The sequence below is a fragment of the Mytilus edulis genome, chromosome 8 (genome assembly GCF_963676685.1).
Source record: "Mytilus edulis chromosome 8, xbMytEdul2.2, whole genome shotgun sequence".
NCBI lineage: Eukaryota > Metazoa > Mollusca > Bivalvia > Mytilida > Mytilidae > Mytilus > Mytilus edulis.
Window position 1 is genome coordinate 13,872,267 of NC_092351.1, and position 14,377 is coordinate 13,886,643.

Genomic DNA, 14,377 nt, shown 5'->3' on the forward strand with positions numbered 1-14,377 from the left:
ATTTTCGTATGTCCTTGTGTTTATATTTTATATATTTTTCTAGGATATTAACATGATTGCGCAGATATGGATGTGGTATGCTTGTTAGATGAGAAATTACCAAAATAAGCGGGCGATTTCGTCAACACATCTCATATCTATAAATATTATAATTATTTACCCGATTTCTTGTTGCAGTTTTGGAACAATATACAGGATTGCAAGATAAGAAATTGTGTCTTCCGGAAATGCCTTCAAAATTGTGAAATGCCAGTTTAATAAATCACGTTGAAAACTATCACTTTCTTGTTTTTGCAAATGTGAATAATATAAAATTAAGCATCTGTGGCATTTGATACGATTTAATATCCAACTAAATTTAATCTTACGTTCAAGAGGGAGAGGTGAACGAATATTTAAAAACGTGTATGCTGAAAACAAACTCACAATGCGATGGCAAACATTTAAAAAAAGAAAAAAAAAGTCTATAAAACACAAGAAAGAAACTATCTAATAAATTTCCTGTTACAAAACTTTCAATTTTTCGAAAAACTAAGGATTTTCTTATCCCAGGAATATATTACCTTAGCTGTATTTGGCAGAGCTTTTTGGAATTTCGGTACCTCAATGCTCTTCACCTTTGTGCTTGTTTGGCTTTATAACTATTTTGATCTGAGCGTCACTTATGGGTCTTAGGTAGACGAAAAGCGCGTAAGGAGTATTAAATTATAATCCTGGTACCTTTGATAACTATAAATGCTAAGCAACACGAACACCACCAACAAAGGGGATGATATCATGTGCTCCAAAAAGACTGTTATGTCATATTTGTTGTAATTGTTGTTTTGTCTTATCAATCAAAAAAGGTGAATTTGTATATGGTGATACTGAAAAAAACAGGATCTTTATCAAAAGAGAGGCGAAAGATACCAGGGGTGCATTCAAACTCCTAGATCGGAAACAAAATAACACCGCCATGGCTTAAAAAGAATGAAACAGTCAAACTATAGTACAAAAGACACAACATAGAAAACTAAAGACTCAGCAACACGAACCACAGCAAACTCTGAGAGGGGGATCTTATGTGCTCCAGAAGGGTTTACTTATCCTGCTCCACATGTGGCAACCGTCATGTTGCTCATGTTGCTAATGTTGCTCATGTTATAACAAACCCGGTAAACGGTCGTTTACATTCGTGAAAAGGGAGCGGGATTGTAATTACGACATCAGGAGCGTATGAAATTAAACAAAAACACTCACATAAGTTTGTGAAAATAAAATATGATTATACTCCTTATACTATTTCTAGAATAAACAAGATGTATAAATGAATGCAACAGTAGTATACCGCTGTGCCAAAGTCATAAATCGATTGAAAAATAACAAATCCAGGTTACATAATAAACCAGTGGGAAACACATCACCTATAGGAGGATAACGATACCAAAGGGATATTCAACTAAAAAGTTGAATATCAACTGTTAACGTCATGGCAAAAGACATAAAGACAAACCCAAATGTCCAACACAAAACATAAAAATACTGAAGACTGAGCAATAAGAACCCCATTTTATTTGCCCCTGCCCCCTCATTCATGATCTTTTGACATTGAAACATTTAATTAATTAATATGCATTAGTTTGTGATAATGACAGTTTATGGGGACCACTAGTGATTGGTCAATGACATGTGGTATGCAGTTGTATACGCTACGTGTGCATGAATTTTTACAAGTTTTTTTTGTTTTCTGATTAATATTGCAGCTTCATTTGTTTATTTCATCTGTTTAACATTTTGCCATTTGGGTTGATGAATACCTTTCTTGAATGTGCTGTTCTATGCATGACAACTGCAAGTATTTCGATAGAATGTCATACTTTTATCCTTTAAACATTTTTATTTGTTCAGCTTAAAATTTGGAATCTTGAGCTGACACTAGTTTTAAGTAGGTGTGGTGTGGCATGATTGCCAATGAAACAACTACTATCCATCAAGAGTTAGTATTTTCTTTTTATCCTTCGTACTAAGTTCTTTGTTGAGTGAAGCAAACATAAAACTCATAACAGTGGGTTTTGGACTTTGGGTCAAACTAAAAATCTCAAATACTCAAGTGAGAACACCAAGTTGTTTTCATAGATGCTAAGTGTGCATGTGTTTTTACAAGTTTTTTGTTTTCTGATTAATATGGCAGCTACGTATACATTCAGCTGTTTTAAAAATTTTGCCATGTCTGGTGATGAATTCCTTTTATTTCCCAAATCCATGTCATATGAACTTTTTGATTACTGTTTCATTGGCAATCATAACACATCACTTTACCATAAACTATTCATTAGTATTCATTGTTTTAACAAAACATGTAAGCCTTATCTTCTGAATTAAAACTAAATTTGAATATAAAAGTTTTCCTACTATTACAAAGACTTTCTTTACCAAATTGTTATAAATTTTCAAAAAACATTTACATTCATAAAAATAATTTATGATCAAAGCTGATAAATTTGTATAATTTATCCTTACTTAAAAATAAGAAAATAAAAGGTAAAACTTTAGTTAAGTGACCTTTCAATGAGGGACACTGAGGAACAAAAAATACATCCTTAAACAAAGATGCATGATTGTTGTAATGTATTTAATGTTTGCACATAAAACTTGATAAATGTCAAAGAATCTGGCATTTACCTAGTAAATCATGATGTATTTCATACTTTTCATCTTAATGACCCATGGTCAAACACTTAATGTTTGCAATTGTTTGAGAACTGCCTGTAGATGTTGACAAAGGTGACCTTTCATAGCCATACACTGTGTTGAGGCAACCTTAAAACAATTACTATCATATGCTACTAATCATGCTAATACAAATCTTCTTTAAAAATCATTATAAATCAAAATGTTCAGGCAGATAATCTAGTTTTTTTCAAAACAATGTCCCTTAAAAATGTATTTAGTTATTAAAATATTCACTCTTAGTTCTTTGTTCGATAGTCTCATATGCTATTATAATTTTGTTACCTGCGCTATTCAACTCTCATTTTCATGATGCATGAATTTTAATTTTAAGACTAAAATCTGATATTAATAGTAGACCTTGTATCATGCTCATAAAAAACATTATATTAACATTACGTATAGTTTTGAATTGGACTAAAAGTGAAAAGCAGTTGATTTTGGAAATTTTATTAGATGATCAAAATATTGCACTTTATTAACAAGCAAGCACTGACATAAATACATTTTATATATTAGATTGTATCATACCAATAACACATAAGAAATAGGTTTCCAATACAAATTTAAAATCAATTCAATATGAGTACATCTGTGCTCCAAGTATCAAGGTTACTTGGCCCTTATAAACTAGAGTGAAAAATACCAACCACAGATAAGCGCTTAGTTTCATCTGTGTTTTATAGATCACTTCTTTATTGTCCTTTCAATGTTCTTAGCAGGTATAATCATTGGTACATATTACTCTTATATTATATAACTCTGATAAAGGAAGAAAAATAATAGTCGAAACAATTTCAAACGATTTCCCTCACATATTATAACAACTGTTTTATCAGATGCATGAAGGCAAACTATAAGAAACGATTTAAAGCACTTATTTATATAAATGTCCATACTCTCTCAGTCTTTGAATCTCTTGCCTTTGTATTTCTCTGTAACTGACCTCTCAGTGGGCCTGAGCTATTTCAGAGAAGAATTGAAGAACATCAGTAACACTAAATGATAATGATATACCAGAATCTGGATAACATTTATTTATAAGGTCCTCATAATGTTTGATTTGTTTGATAAACTCCTCCTGCATTGAAAACCATACTACCTACAATAGAAAAAAGATTTATATGTGAGGATTCATATGGCATTTTTAACATTTCCAAATGAAACTTAAATAAACTTAGAATTTGTAATCATTTCAGAAAAGAAAAAAGACCCTTTGAAACCTTGTTCACAAAACAAATTGGACTGGAATTCTAAATATTGAGCCAATTGAGAAAGTTAAACATACGCTTGAATAGATAGTATCTAAATCTACTCATTTCATTAGAATTTATATAAAAAAGGTGACTATCTCTGCATTGATATATGTAGAAACAGAAAATTTTTATTTTTTATTAAACTATGTATACTGGTCGAAAGGACCAAAAACAAAAATACATCATTTAAAATCTTTTGGTCATTGGTTAACATCTGTCGCACTGGCTATATTATCACACCATTTATGTTAGATAATATGTTATATTATCATAATATTTTACAATATGTTCTATCCAATGTGATTCACCATCCCTCATTAAGAGTTAAACCATAAATATATTTAAAACTTATACCTAGGTTTTGTCATGACCCTGTGTTGCCTAAGCTTTTTAGTGCTGTTTTCTATGTATAAATAATGTTCTGTCCTATTTGCTCTTGAAGATCTTAAATTTGTTGTGAATATTTGATATAATTCATAAAAGAGGTGAATATTATAAGCAGGTTGAATAAACGAAAGAATTTGTATTCCACATTCCTAATGATTGTTTTGTTCCCTCCTCATTTGATTTGCATGTTTGGCTTCTAATCACTTTTCTTACTCCTTCTGTAGTTAAGATTTTTAAATGTCATAGCCATTGGTTTTTTTTTTTATTTCTTTACAGATTATTTGTGTTTTGTTAATTAATCAATTGTCATAGTTCTCCCTATTATTTGCCTTGACAATCTTTATACATAAGACCTATGATTACAATGTATTTTACTATGTCTTTAAAATATTTTTGAATGTTTTTGTGATTTTTGTGATTGTCTTTGTTGCTTTGCCAACCTTACATTTATTTACTTATATTCAACAAAAATTTATTATGAAAAGAAAACTTTTTGTGAATTTTTATCTCATCCTTGTTTTTTACCATTTTTAGTCACCAATACGGTATTAATTTTGTTAATAAAGTCATTTGTCATGGATTTCACCCTTTTGTTGCCTTGTCAGTCTTATTAAGGCACTAGCTGTCAAAATCATGTTCACCCATTTCATTCAAATTTTCATATTTGATTAATGCCATACTAAAACACATATCCATATTATAATAAGTCTTATTGCGAACCCTATCGTAGTTTTCCATAGATTCACCTGCAAGTTACCTGTCCATTTAAACTTTTGGCAGTTCTATTGTCCCATCTAACAAATACAACAGGTATTGTTCTCTGTGTAGTTTATTCACTCAGACCTTTAAATTTCTTCTAGGAGAAATATATCACTCATTGATTAATCTACCTGAGTAAAAAATTGAACTGTCAATGAAGAATAAATACTTATACCAATACTAAGTAAGGACTCACAAAACTGCATGTGGTGTTGTATTTATTCGATACCTGGAGTAACTCGTTTTTAATGTGTTCAATATTACATTTGTAATACTGATTCAAAAATTAAAAGTTGATTTCTGATCAAATATTCAATATTTTTGTGTGTTTGATAAATAAAAAATTGAATATTATTATTTTTAAATTAAGGTCTTCATAAACATAAGTCTATAAATGAACAACAACAAAAACATGTAAATTCATTGGAAAATACTAAAGAATGTGTCTGAAATAAACTTTTTAGTTTTAACCAGATTTTATATTGAACAGATTGAAAATATATTAATGATAATATTGAATAAATACAATATTGCATACAGTTTATGTGAGTTATTAGAAGTATTTCAATAAAAAAGAAGATAATTTTTTGGTCAGGTAAATTAATCAATGAGTGATATATTTCTCCTAGAAGAAATTTAAAGGTCCCAGTGAATAAACTACACAGAGAACAATACCTGTTGTATTTGTTAGATAGGACAATAGGACTTACAAAAGTTTAAATGGACAGGTAACTTGCAGGTGAATCTATGGAAAACTAAGATAGGGTTCGCAATAAATAAACAGTAAACTATGCATATGTTAGATAATATATATATCAGAATTTCGTGTGTATTTCAGTCTAGACGCAATCTTATTTAATATCAAGATCACCCGAAAACTACCAATAGTCACATAACACGATAGAAACAAAAACATATTCATAAATAGATATGGACCTCATGCAAATGGATTTTCCTATGCCTGTTTGATTTCACATTATAGGTTAAAAAATAAGTTAATTTTCTATTTTCTCAGTAAAGAATGAATTTTTAGTGGATCAAATCAGTCAATCTAATTATTTAGCTTTGTTTCCCTTTCAATGTTGAAATTCTTTTCTTTTATAATAATCGAACACGTATAAATCATGTGTAATCCATCTCTAACTAAAGTTGAAGTTGACATGAATACGGATTCAATGAGGTCAAATTATTCACTGGCAAGTGAATAATTAATCATCAATGTTTCCTAGCTTATTTGGAAAAAAATTGAATCATACTGGCTGCTACAAGCAAATTATCATTTCACTAGTTTACTTTCATTAATGATTGAACCAAAACACATCATAATTTAAATTCTTTATGTATCTCGTATATAGTGCCCCTTTATTACCAGTGTATTGAATATCTGAATTTTAAAATTTCTCTCTGTTTTGGTTTGTAACCCAGATTTTTTTCTCCTAAATTGATTTATGACTTTTGAACATCGGTACACTACTGTTGCCTTTATTAACTATCTATCTGTTACCTGTAACAAATTTTCTTCTTCACACAAATGTTTTTCTACTTTTTTGTAAACATGGTCCAAGCCTTTCTTCACCTAGAAAATAATTTGTATCTGTAAATTAATGTTTAAATTCAAACACCCTCTAAGAAATTACAAGCAATTTCATATGTACTAAACCTCAACCTTTTATCTAAAGACTAATGTCATGGATTACTGTCTTTAGGTGTGTACAGTAAGCATTTTTAACTCCATATGCGTATGATAACTATAGACTGTTATATTAAATCTCACACTGATGATTAACTGGTATATTCCGGATTTCTAGATATTTTTAAATTTAAAATAGTTAGTTTAAACTAGTCCTAGATACCTGTAATAAGATTTGGACACAACTTGATATTCAGTTTTGCCTTTAAAACAATTTCCTCATATTTATAATCCAAACAGTATACCTACAGACATCTTGACTTTCTGCTATCTACATTGTTTAAAGAATAACATGCAAAAACTTCTTGAGCTAGAAATATAATTCTGTATTGAAGATGAGGTTGAGGAATATTGCTACTTTTACTACAGTTATCATATCACTTTATAATTTCAAGAATAATTTCTATTTCCTGTTTACTGAGGGTTGACTCGTCTCCTTACCTCTTTTCCAGAATATTCCTTGATAACTTTTCTTAGTTCCTGTTTACTGAATGCTAACTGGTATCCGACTTCTTCAGGTTTGACACCTGAGGCAATTTTACTTTCTACTCCTTCAAAAAATACCTGCAAAATATTGATATGTGTAAAAATTCATCAATTTATATTCAATTTTTATTTCTCAATTCACCTAAGTCTTTTATTTTTAATTAAAAATGATTCTCTGAAAGATAACTATCAATTAATCCTAAGTTGGTTAACAGTATATAAGTACCTGAATTTTTTTCCAGTGGTCTACCCAGTAAGTTTGTAGTGTAAACTGATAAGTTGTCTTGATATACCTGCTTTGCTTCCTTCCTGTCTCCATCTAAACATGGAATCTTTAACTGTGACAACACAGCTTAAAACAGAGAGAATAAGAAATCAGAATATACAACAGTAAAACCCCTGCCTGTAGCTATCAGGTATACATTAAGAATTAAATACACTACCCTCTCCCTCTGGTGGTTAGGATACTACACTGGACTGTAAATATACACTGACAATATAAGAAATAGAATATCACCAGTCCAGTAAGTCACCACTTCTTTGTTATTTATATTTATTGATATGTTCATGATTATAAATTAACTGTTAACTAAACCTTGATTTTTTTTTTAAATACTATGTTTTTTTACCTCTGGAATAGATAACCTTAGCTGTATTTGGCAAAAGTTTTAGGAATTTTTGGTCCTCAATTCTCTTCATCTTTGTACTCTATTTGGCCTTTTTAACATTTTTTTATTAGAGCATCACTGATTAGTCGTTTGTAGACAAAATGTGTGTCTGGCGTAAATATACAATTTCAATCCTGGTATCTATGATGAGTTTTTTTACAACCACTGGGTCGATGCCACTGCTGGTGGAGTTTAATTCCCCGAGGGTATCACCAGCCCAGTAGCCAGCACTTCTGTGTTGACCTTCAGTTTTTATTGATACGTTCATGATTATAAATTAACTGTTAACTAATTTTTTTTTAAATACTAAGGCTTTTCTACCTTAGGAATAGATTACCTAAGCTGTATTTGGCAAAACTTTTAGGAATTTTTGGTTCTCAATGCTCTTCAACTTTATACCTTTTTGGCCTTTTTAACATTTTTTTATTCAAGCGTCACTGATGAATTTTTGTAGACGAAACGCATGTATGGTGTAGATATACAATTTCAATCCTGATATCTATGATATGTATTCTTCTCTAAGTGCACACTCCCATAATTGGAAATGTGGACACCTTTATTATCAACATATATTCACTTTCTATTAAGTATGAGACTTAAATACTGACACTACCGGTAATTACATCATACATCTATAACATCTATATGACAATAATAAGGATAATTCTTTTTTCCCTTAAATGTGATGTGTATCATTAACAAGACAAGTGGTCCAAAAACTTCTGAAAAAATTGAACAGCCTTTGGGGATTTTTTTGCTTGTTCAACTACCTTTAACATGGGAAAGTTGACATAAGTAAAAAAGCTATATATATATAAGCAGTGTTGTCTTTGTTGCAAACCTGTACAATACCATTTCGCCATATAAGTAAAAGATAATTTAAAAGTGGCTTTACAACTTGACTACATTATCAATTGAGCGATACTTTCAAAGCAGAAAATATATTCTATTATAGTACATTTAATTATATACTTACAAAACATGTGATGAAAATTTTCTGAAATAGCAAAAAACACCATGTTTTACATCGGCCTAATGTCAAATAAAACTATAAATATACCAAATGACATCTTTCTGATATTAAATAAGTCTGTCGTATTTATACTTTAACTTTTTTCTGACATATTTGTTTGAGAGTTTCACACATTTTGTATTACGTACAAAACATCAAACACTGCCAAACTTGACACATCTTGAAATCTTGACATTAGTACATGTATTTTGATATGCCAAGGCTTTATAAAAAAGAAAATATGCTATATAAAGATGTTTTTAAAATATCTTTAAAAGTAATATAGTGGCTAATCTAGATCAATTATATATAAAAAAAAAAGAATACAGGTCAATTGTGACACTAGAGTGTCCATATTATACGGACTTTTCCACTAGTCAGTCAGAACAACAATTTGAAAAGCTTAAATAATTGCGTAAAAGTTTACATTTTTATCAAATAATTGCTCTTATCATACCCCCTCCTTCGTGTACACATTCATTCTTTGTAACTTGGCTAATTATATCATCATTTGATAGAGTTAATGATCATTTCTATGTATGTTGGTTTATGTTTTTGTTGCACTTCAGTGCTCCTGTTGTTCCTTTGATTTCCTCTTATAGTTGATGTGTTTCCCTTGATTTTAGTTGTAGATTTGTGTTCTTTCAAACGATTTGTGATTTTTGAACAGCGGTATACTACTATTGCATTTATATATGAGTACGTCTTATAAGTTTTGTCTTCTTGTACTTTTTGTTTTATAGAATAGCTTCTACCATTTTTTTTAAAGAATTTCTCTGTCAATTCATTCATTTGAATCAAGACAAAATAAACTGTTACATGTTGACATAATAAATAACACTCTGAAAAAAAACAATTGCAACTTGTACTTTTTATAGTAGAAATACATTATACATTTACCTAACATAACAACTTCTCTTGGAGTTTTTCCATGTTCTGTTGATACCCTATCAATTTGTTGATATACAACTTTTACTAGAGCAGAGTAAGACTTGTCTAAGTGGGTGTGTCTATCTGATCCTTTAAATATACTCTCTGCCTGATTAGCAAACTCCTGCATAAAACAAATACTACATTAACTCATAGTCTCCAATTCCTTCAATAATCTTCCCAATTTGTTGTGTGCAAATGAATCATAGGATTGTCTTTCAATTTAATTCAAAGATATAAATCAGACTAAGGAGCAAGCTTATACAGGACCCCTTATATTTTAACACAAGAGTGCACACACTGAATTGTCTCAACTGCTTTAATGACCATTGATCTTATTTTGAAAGTCTTGAATAAAAAGGTTGAAAGATATAGGTGTACACGAGTTGGTTGACAGTTATGGAATATCCATTTCACAGATGATCTCGGATAAGTTTATAATGTTGTTACAACAATCATTTCCAAAATGTGACCTACCCAATTAGACTATTCACCTGGTTTGTAAAAACATGAGCAATATGTAGGGTGCCAGGATCTGCTTACCCTTCCAGAGTACCTGAGATCACCCCTGGTTTTGGTGGGGTTTGTGTTGCTTAGTCGCTAGTTTCATGTTGTATTTTGTATACAATTGTTTTTCTGTTTGTATTTTTTCTTTTTTTGCCATGGCGTTGTCAGTATTTTCTTTATTTATGAGTTTGAATGTCCCTCTGGTACCTTTCACCATTTTTTAGATAAAAAAAAAACCAACCCTCACAAAAACTCAGGTCAGATAAATGCAGTTAAACAGATACACCGTGTATCATCGTACAGCAGATATAGGTACTAACCAAGTGGACATGATCGATTTTGAACTGACACAGTAACGAAAATCTTTGTTTTGCTTTATCAACATTCAGTGTACATTTTTCAATATCTGAAATTCCTGCTCCAATATAATTTTCGCATCGATTTTTTCCTACTTGAAAGACAACTTTTTTATTCTAATAAGAAAAATTAACTTGTAAATGCACACAGTGGCCTTCTATCAGAAAAGGAGTTGATTATAGAATATAGATTTATATTGGATGAGACGAGTGCCAACTTCTTTGACAAGTATTTGCACATGTTTTTAGTAATCATTCTTGTTTTGGGAATATAATGAGATATCTCTAATCATCAACCTACGACCAAATCATTTCTTGAAACAACAATTATGTTAAGATTGAGGTACACATTGATATTATATGAACAAAACAAAAATTTTCGTTACAGTGTGAGGTCAAAATCGATCGAGCACACTTGGTTAGTACCTATACCCGCTGTACTGATGATACAATGTGAGATAAATAGACCTGAAAACTATTTCATACACAAAATAAAGTAGACCAATTATGATTAACAAAAAAACAGACAAGTGGAAACTGGTAAACAGACAAAAACAGGAAAACCTTAATATTGATTAATGAACCAAAATTAGGTCAAGGTCAGATGATACAATAAGACAGAAATGTACACCTTACAATTATTCAATACACCAAATATAGCTTACATATTGCTTATAGTACTTGAAAACCTGAAAACAGACCAAACAATAAAAACTTAACATCGACCGATGACACTTGAAATTGAGGTTGAGGTTGAGGTCAGATCATACCTGTTACAGTCATTCCATATGCATACAACACATACAGTTGACCTACTACTTATAGTATTTAGAAATGGACCTAATAGCATAACTTTAACCTTGATCACTGATCAATGAAATGAGGTCAAGGCCAGGTGAACCCTGTAGACCTCACTTTGAACTTTTACACCAATATGGTTATCCTATTACTCACAAGTGAGAAAGTCAGATGACAAAATAACAATGTTTATATTTCAGGTAATTGATGAACAATGAAAATAAGGTCAAGAACATTTGACATATGACAAGACGTAAAATTTGCAACATAAGGTATGTGCATACAAGATATGAAGCATCCAGGACAGGTCATCTACCTTCTGAAATATAAAGCTTTGTACACATAGTTTTCTCCGCCACCCTGCTGAACAGTAATACCTGTAATGCACTGAAACGTTTGTCACAGGCAAGAAATTCCATAGTACACGAAAGCCCCACTCGCACTATCATTTTCTATGTTCAGTGGCATGTGAAACTGGGATTAAAAATATAATTTGGCATTAAATTTACAAAGATCATATCATAGGGAACATGTGTACTAAGTTTCAAGTTGATTGGACTACAACTTCATCAAAAACTAAGCTGACCAAAAACTTAAACCTGAAGAGGGACAGACAGAGGAACCAACGAACGTCTAAACAAACTAAAGGACATACAGACGCACAAAGAAATAGACACACAGACCAGAAAATATAATGTCCTCCACTATATATTGTAGGTGGGATATAAAAATGTGGGAATCCATTACAAGCAATCAAAATAAGAATCACTACATAAGAATGTGAACCAAATTTGCAGTCTATTCACTTGATTTGCCATCTCCAATGCTTCTTGAACCAAAGATAGATCAACACATGCTTACACAATAACAAGGTGACAATTGTTCTCTCTGCATTAATTCTTGAATTTCGAAATTATATTTGTTTTATTTATATTGCTGGGATACTGTCTCATAGTTATTTACTCAACAATTCCTTTTATCATTGATTATCAATCATATATTGAAATAATGTATTCATAATCAGTTAAATAACTTATATATGTTTGCCACCAAATTTGGTTCTTCTTTCTATTAATCAATCAGAGTTGATAATAAAAAGTATATATTTTAAAAACAAGCTTACCCCAAAATTATGTACAAATCCAATGATACCACATCTGCTTTTCTTCTGAACTTTATAATCTTCAATTGCAGCTATTTGGTTTTGCTATTAAGTTGAGACAAAATATTAACATACTAACCATACCTCCTAACCTCTAAATAGAGTGGTTTTTTTTAAATTGTCAGATACATTGTCAGCCTGAAGTTATTGAAATTCATAAAGTTAAGTCTGTTCTTTGTTCATTTAACATGTATATACATCAACTTTGAACATACAAGCGCTTGTTAAGCTAAATGTTTTTTAGTTTTCTGTGGAATCTTTTGTGGACTACTGTTAAGGTTTTCCACTGCTATCTTATTATTGCACATACAAGTTTTATTTCAACTGTTAAAATACTATTCTTTTTTGTAAATATATAAATATAAATATAAAGATATGGTATGAGTGCCCAATCCAAGTCACAATGTATTAAAAGTAAACAATTATAGGATAATGAAGGATTTCAAAGGAAACACTTTAAATTTTCTAAATTTTAATGATTACTGTAAATGCAGAATTGAGCAATTTTTTTTTAATTTTCATCAAAAATGCAATAGAAAAAGGCTTCACAAAACAAAAACAAATCTTAAGTTTTGAAAGCATTTTTGGATTGCATTTTCTTATATCACAATAATTAATCTTGTATTTGTGTATTGCATTTATTGTAATGACAATTCTTAATGCCAACACAGATGAGTTTTTTGCCTTTCGTACAGACGCCCTCTTCAGCAATGATAAACATTTATAATCAATGCACATTTGTTTCCATTTTTCTAATTTTGGGATAAATAGACACTATATTCCCCATTCTGGTTTTTATTATTTGTAAATAATGGTAGTATATTCCTTATTCACAGCTTATAATTTAATATCCATATCAAGCCTTATTACAGTACTTACAACAAATTTATCAAAGTTTCTCTTAATCTTCACCAAACAGCTTGCAAATGTAACACTAAGGAATGATCCAGCATCTTGTGCATTGTTTACATGTTGACTCATTCTTACTAGCATGTACATGGAGTAACTGTAAAAACAAATTACAATTATGTATATCAATACTACTAATTTTTCTTTTAATTTTTTCTTTCATATTCTGAGAAAATTTGTTATTTGTTACTATTTCACTTAAACTGAAAACTCCATATTATCCAAACTATAAAACCTTTCAAAAAATGACCTAGCAGTCCTTCATTATCACTAAACTAGTGTATTTATTTGTTAAAGGGTCAGCTGAAGGACGCTTTCTAGTGCAGGAATTTCTCGCTGCATTGAAGACCTCTTGGTGACCTTCTGCTGTTGTCGGCTCTATGGTCGGGTTGTTTTCTCTTTGAAACATTTCCCATTTCCATTCTCAATTTTATCTTGTTTTTTAAGATATATTCAGAATAAGAAAAATCAGGTTTACCAGAGTTATCATCATGGCCAGTCTTGCAATGGTATGTAACATAAACATGTACTTACAATCCATCTAATTTATCAGCATAGAAAATAAATCCCTCTAGTTCTTCCTCCAGATTGGTAAATAATTCACCCATCATTTTTCTTACTTCTTCATTTATTTGTCTCCTGTAAAAACATGTCATCTTATTTTTAATTTACAAATATCTAAGATTCCATGAGAAAAATCAGGTAACCATTTTTTTCTGCAATTGGCAAAGAGATAAAATATTCCTCA

The 14,377-nt window shown here is 30.4% G+C and overlaps 1 protein-coding gene across 3 annotated transcripts in view; it reads right to left on the reverse strand.

Annotated features, from left to right (window-relative positions):
• Positions 1-3,143: 3,143 nt before the first annotated feature.
• Positions 3,144-14,377, reverse strand: part of LOC139484867 (exocyst complex component 1-like) — a 103,673-nt gene continuing 92,439 nt past the window's right edge. Inside the window, exons 17-24 of one of the 3 annotated variants that reach the window (XR_011655180.1) lie at positions 14,164-14,268; positions 13,600-13,726; positions 12,682-12,765; positions 9,868-10,021; positions 8,932-8,952; positions 7,514-7,639; positions 7,243-7,365; positions 6,668-6,687 (exon numbers count right to left, since the gene is read on the reverse strand). Coding sequence is in view for 1 of the 3 variants with exons in the window: in XM_071268877.1 (XP_071124978.1) it covers positions 3,659-3,811; positions 6,616-6,687; positions 7,243-7,365 (348 nt within the window). In the remaining 2 variants the exon portion in view is untranslated. Of the gene's footprint in view, positions 3,812-6,615; positions 6,688-7,242; positions 7,366-7,513; positions 7,640-8,931; positions 8,953-9,867; positions 10,022-12,681; positions 12,766-13,599; positions 13,727-14,163; positions 14,269-14,377 lie in introns of those variants that run through there. The other 2 variants (XR_011655179.1, XM_071268877.1) reach the window with 2 other exon arrangements.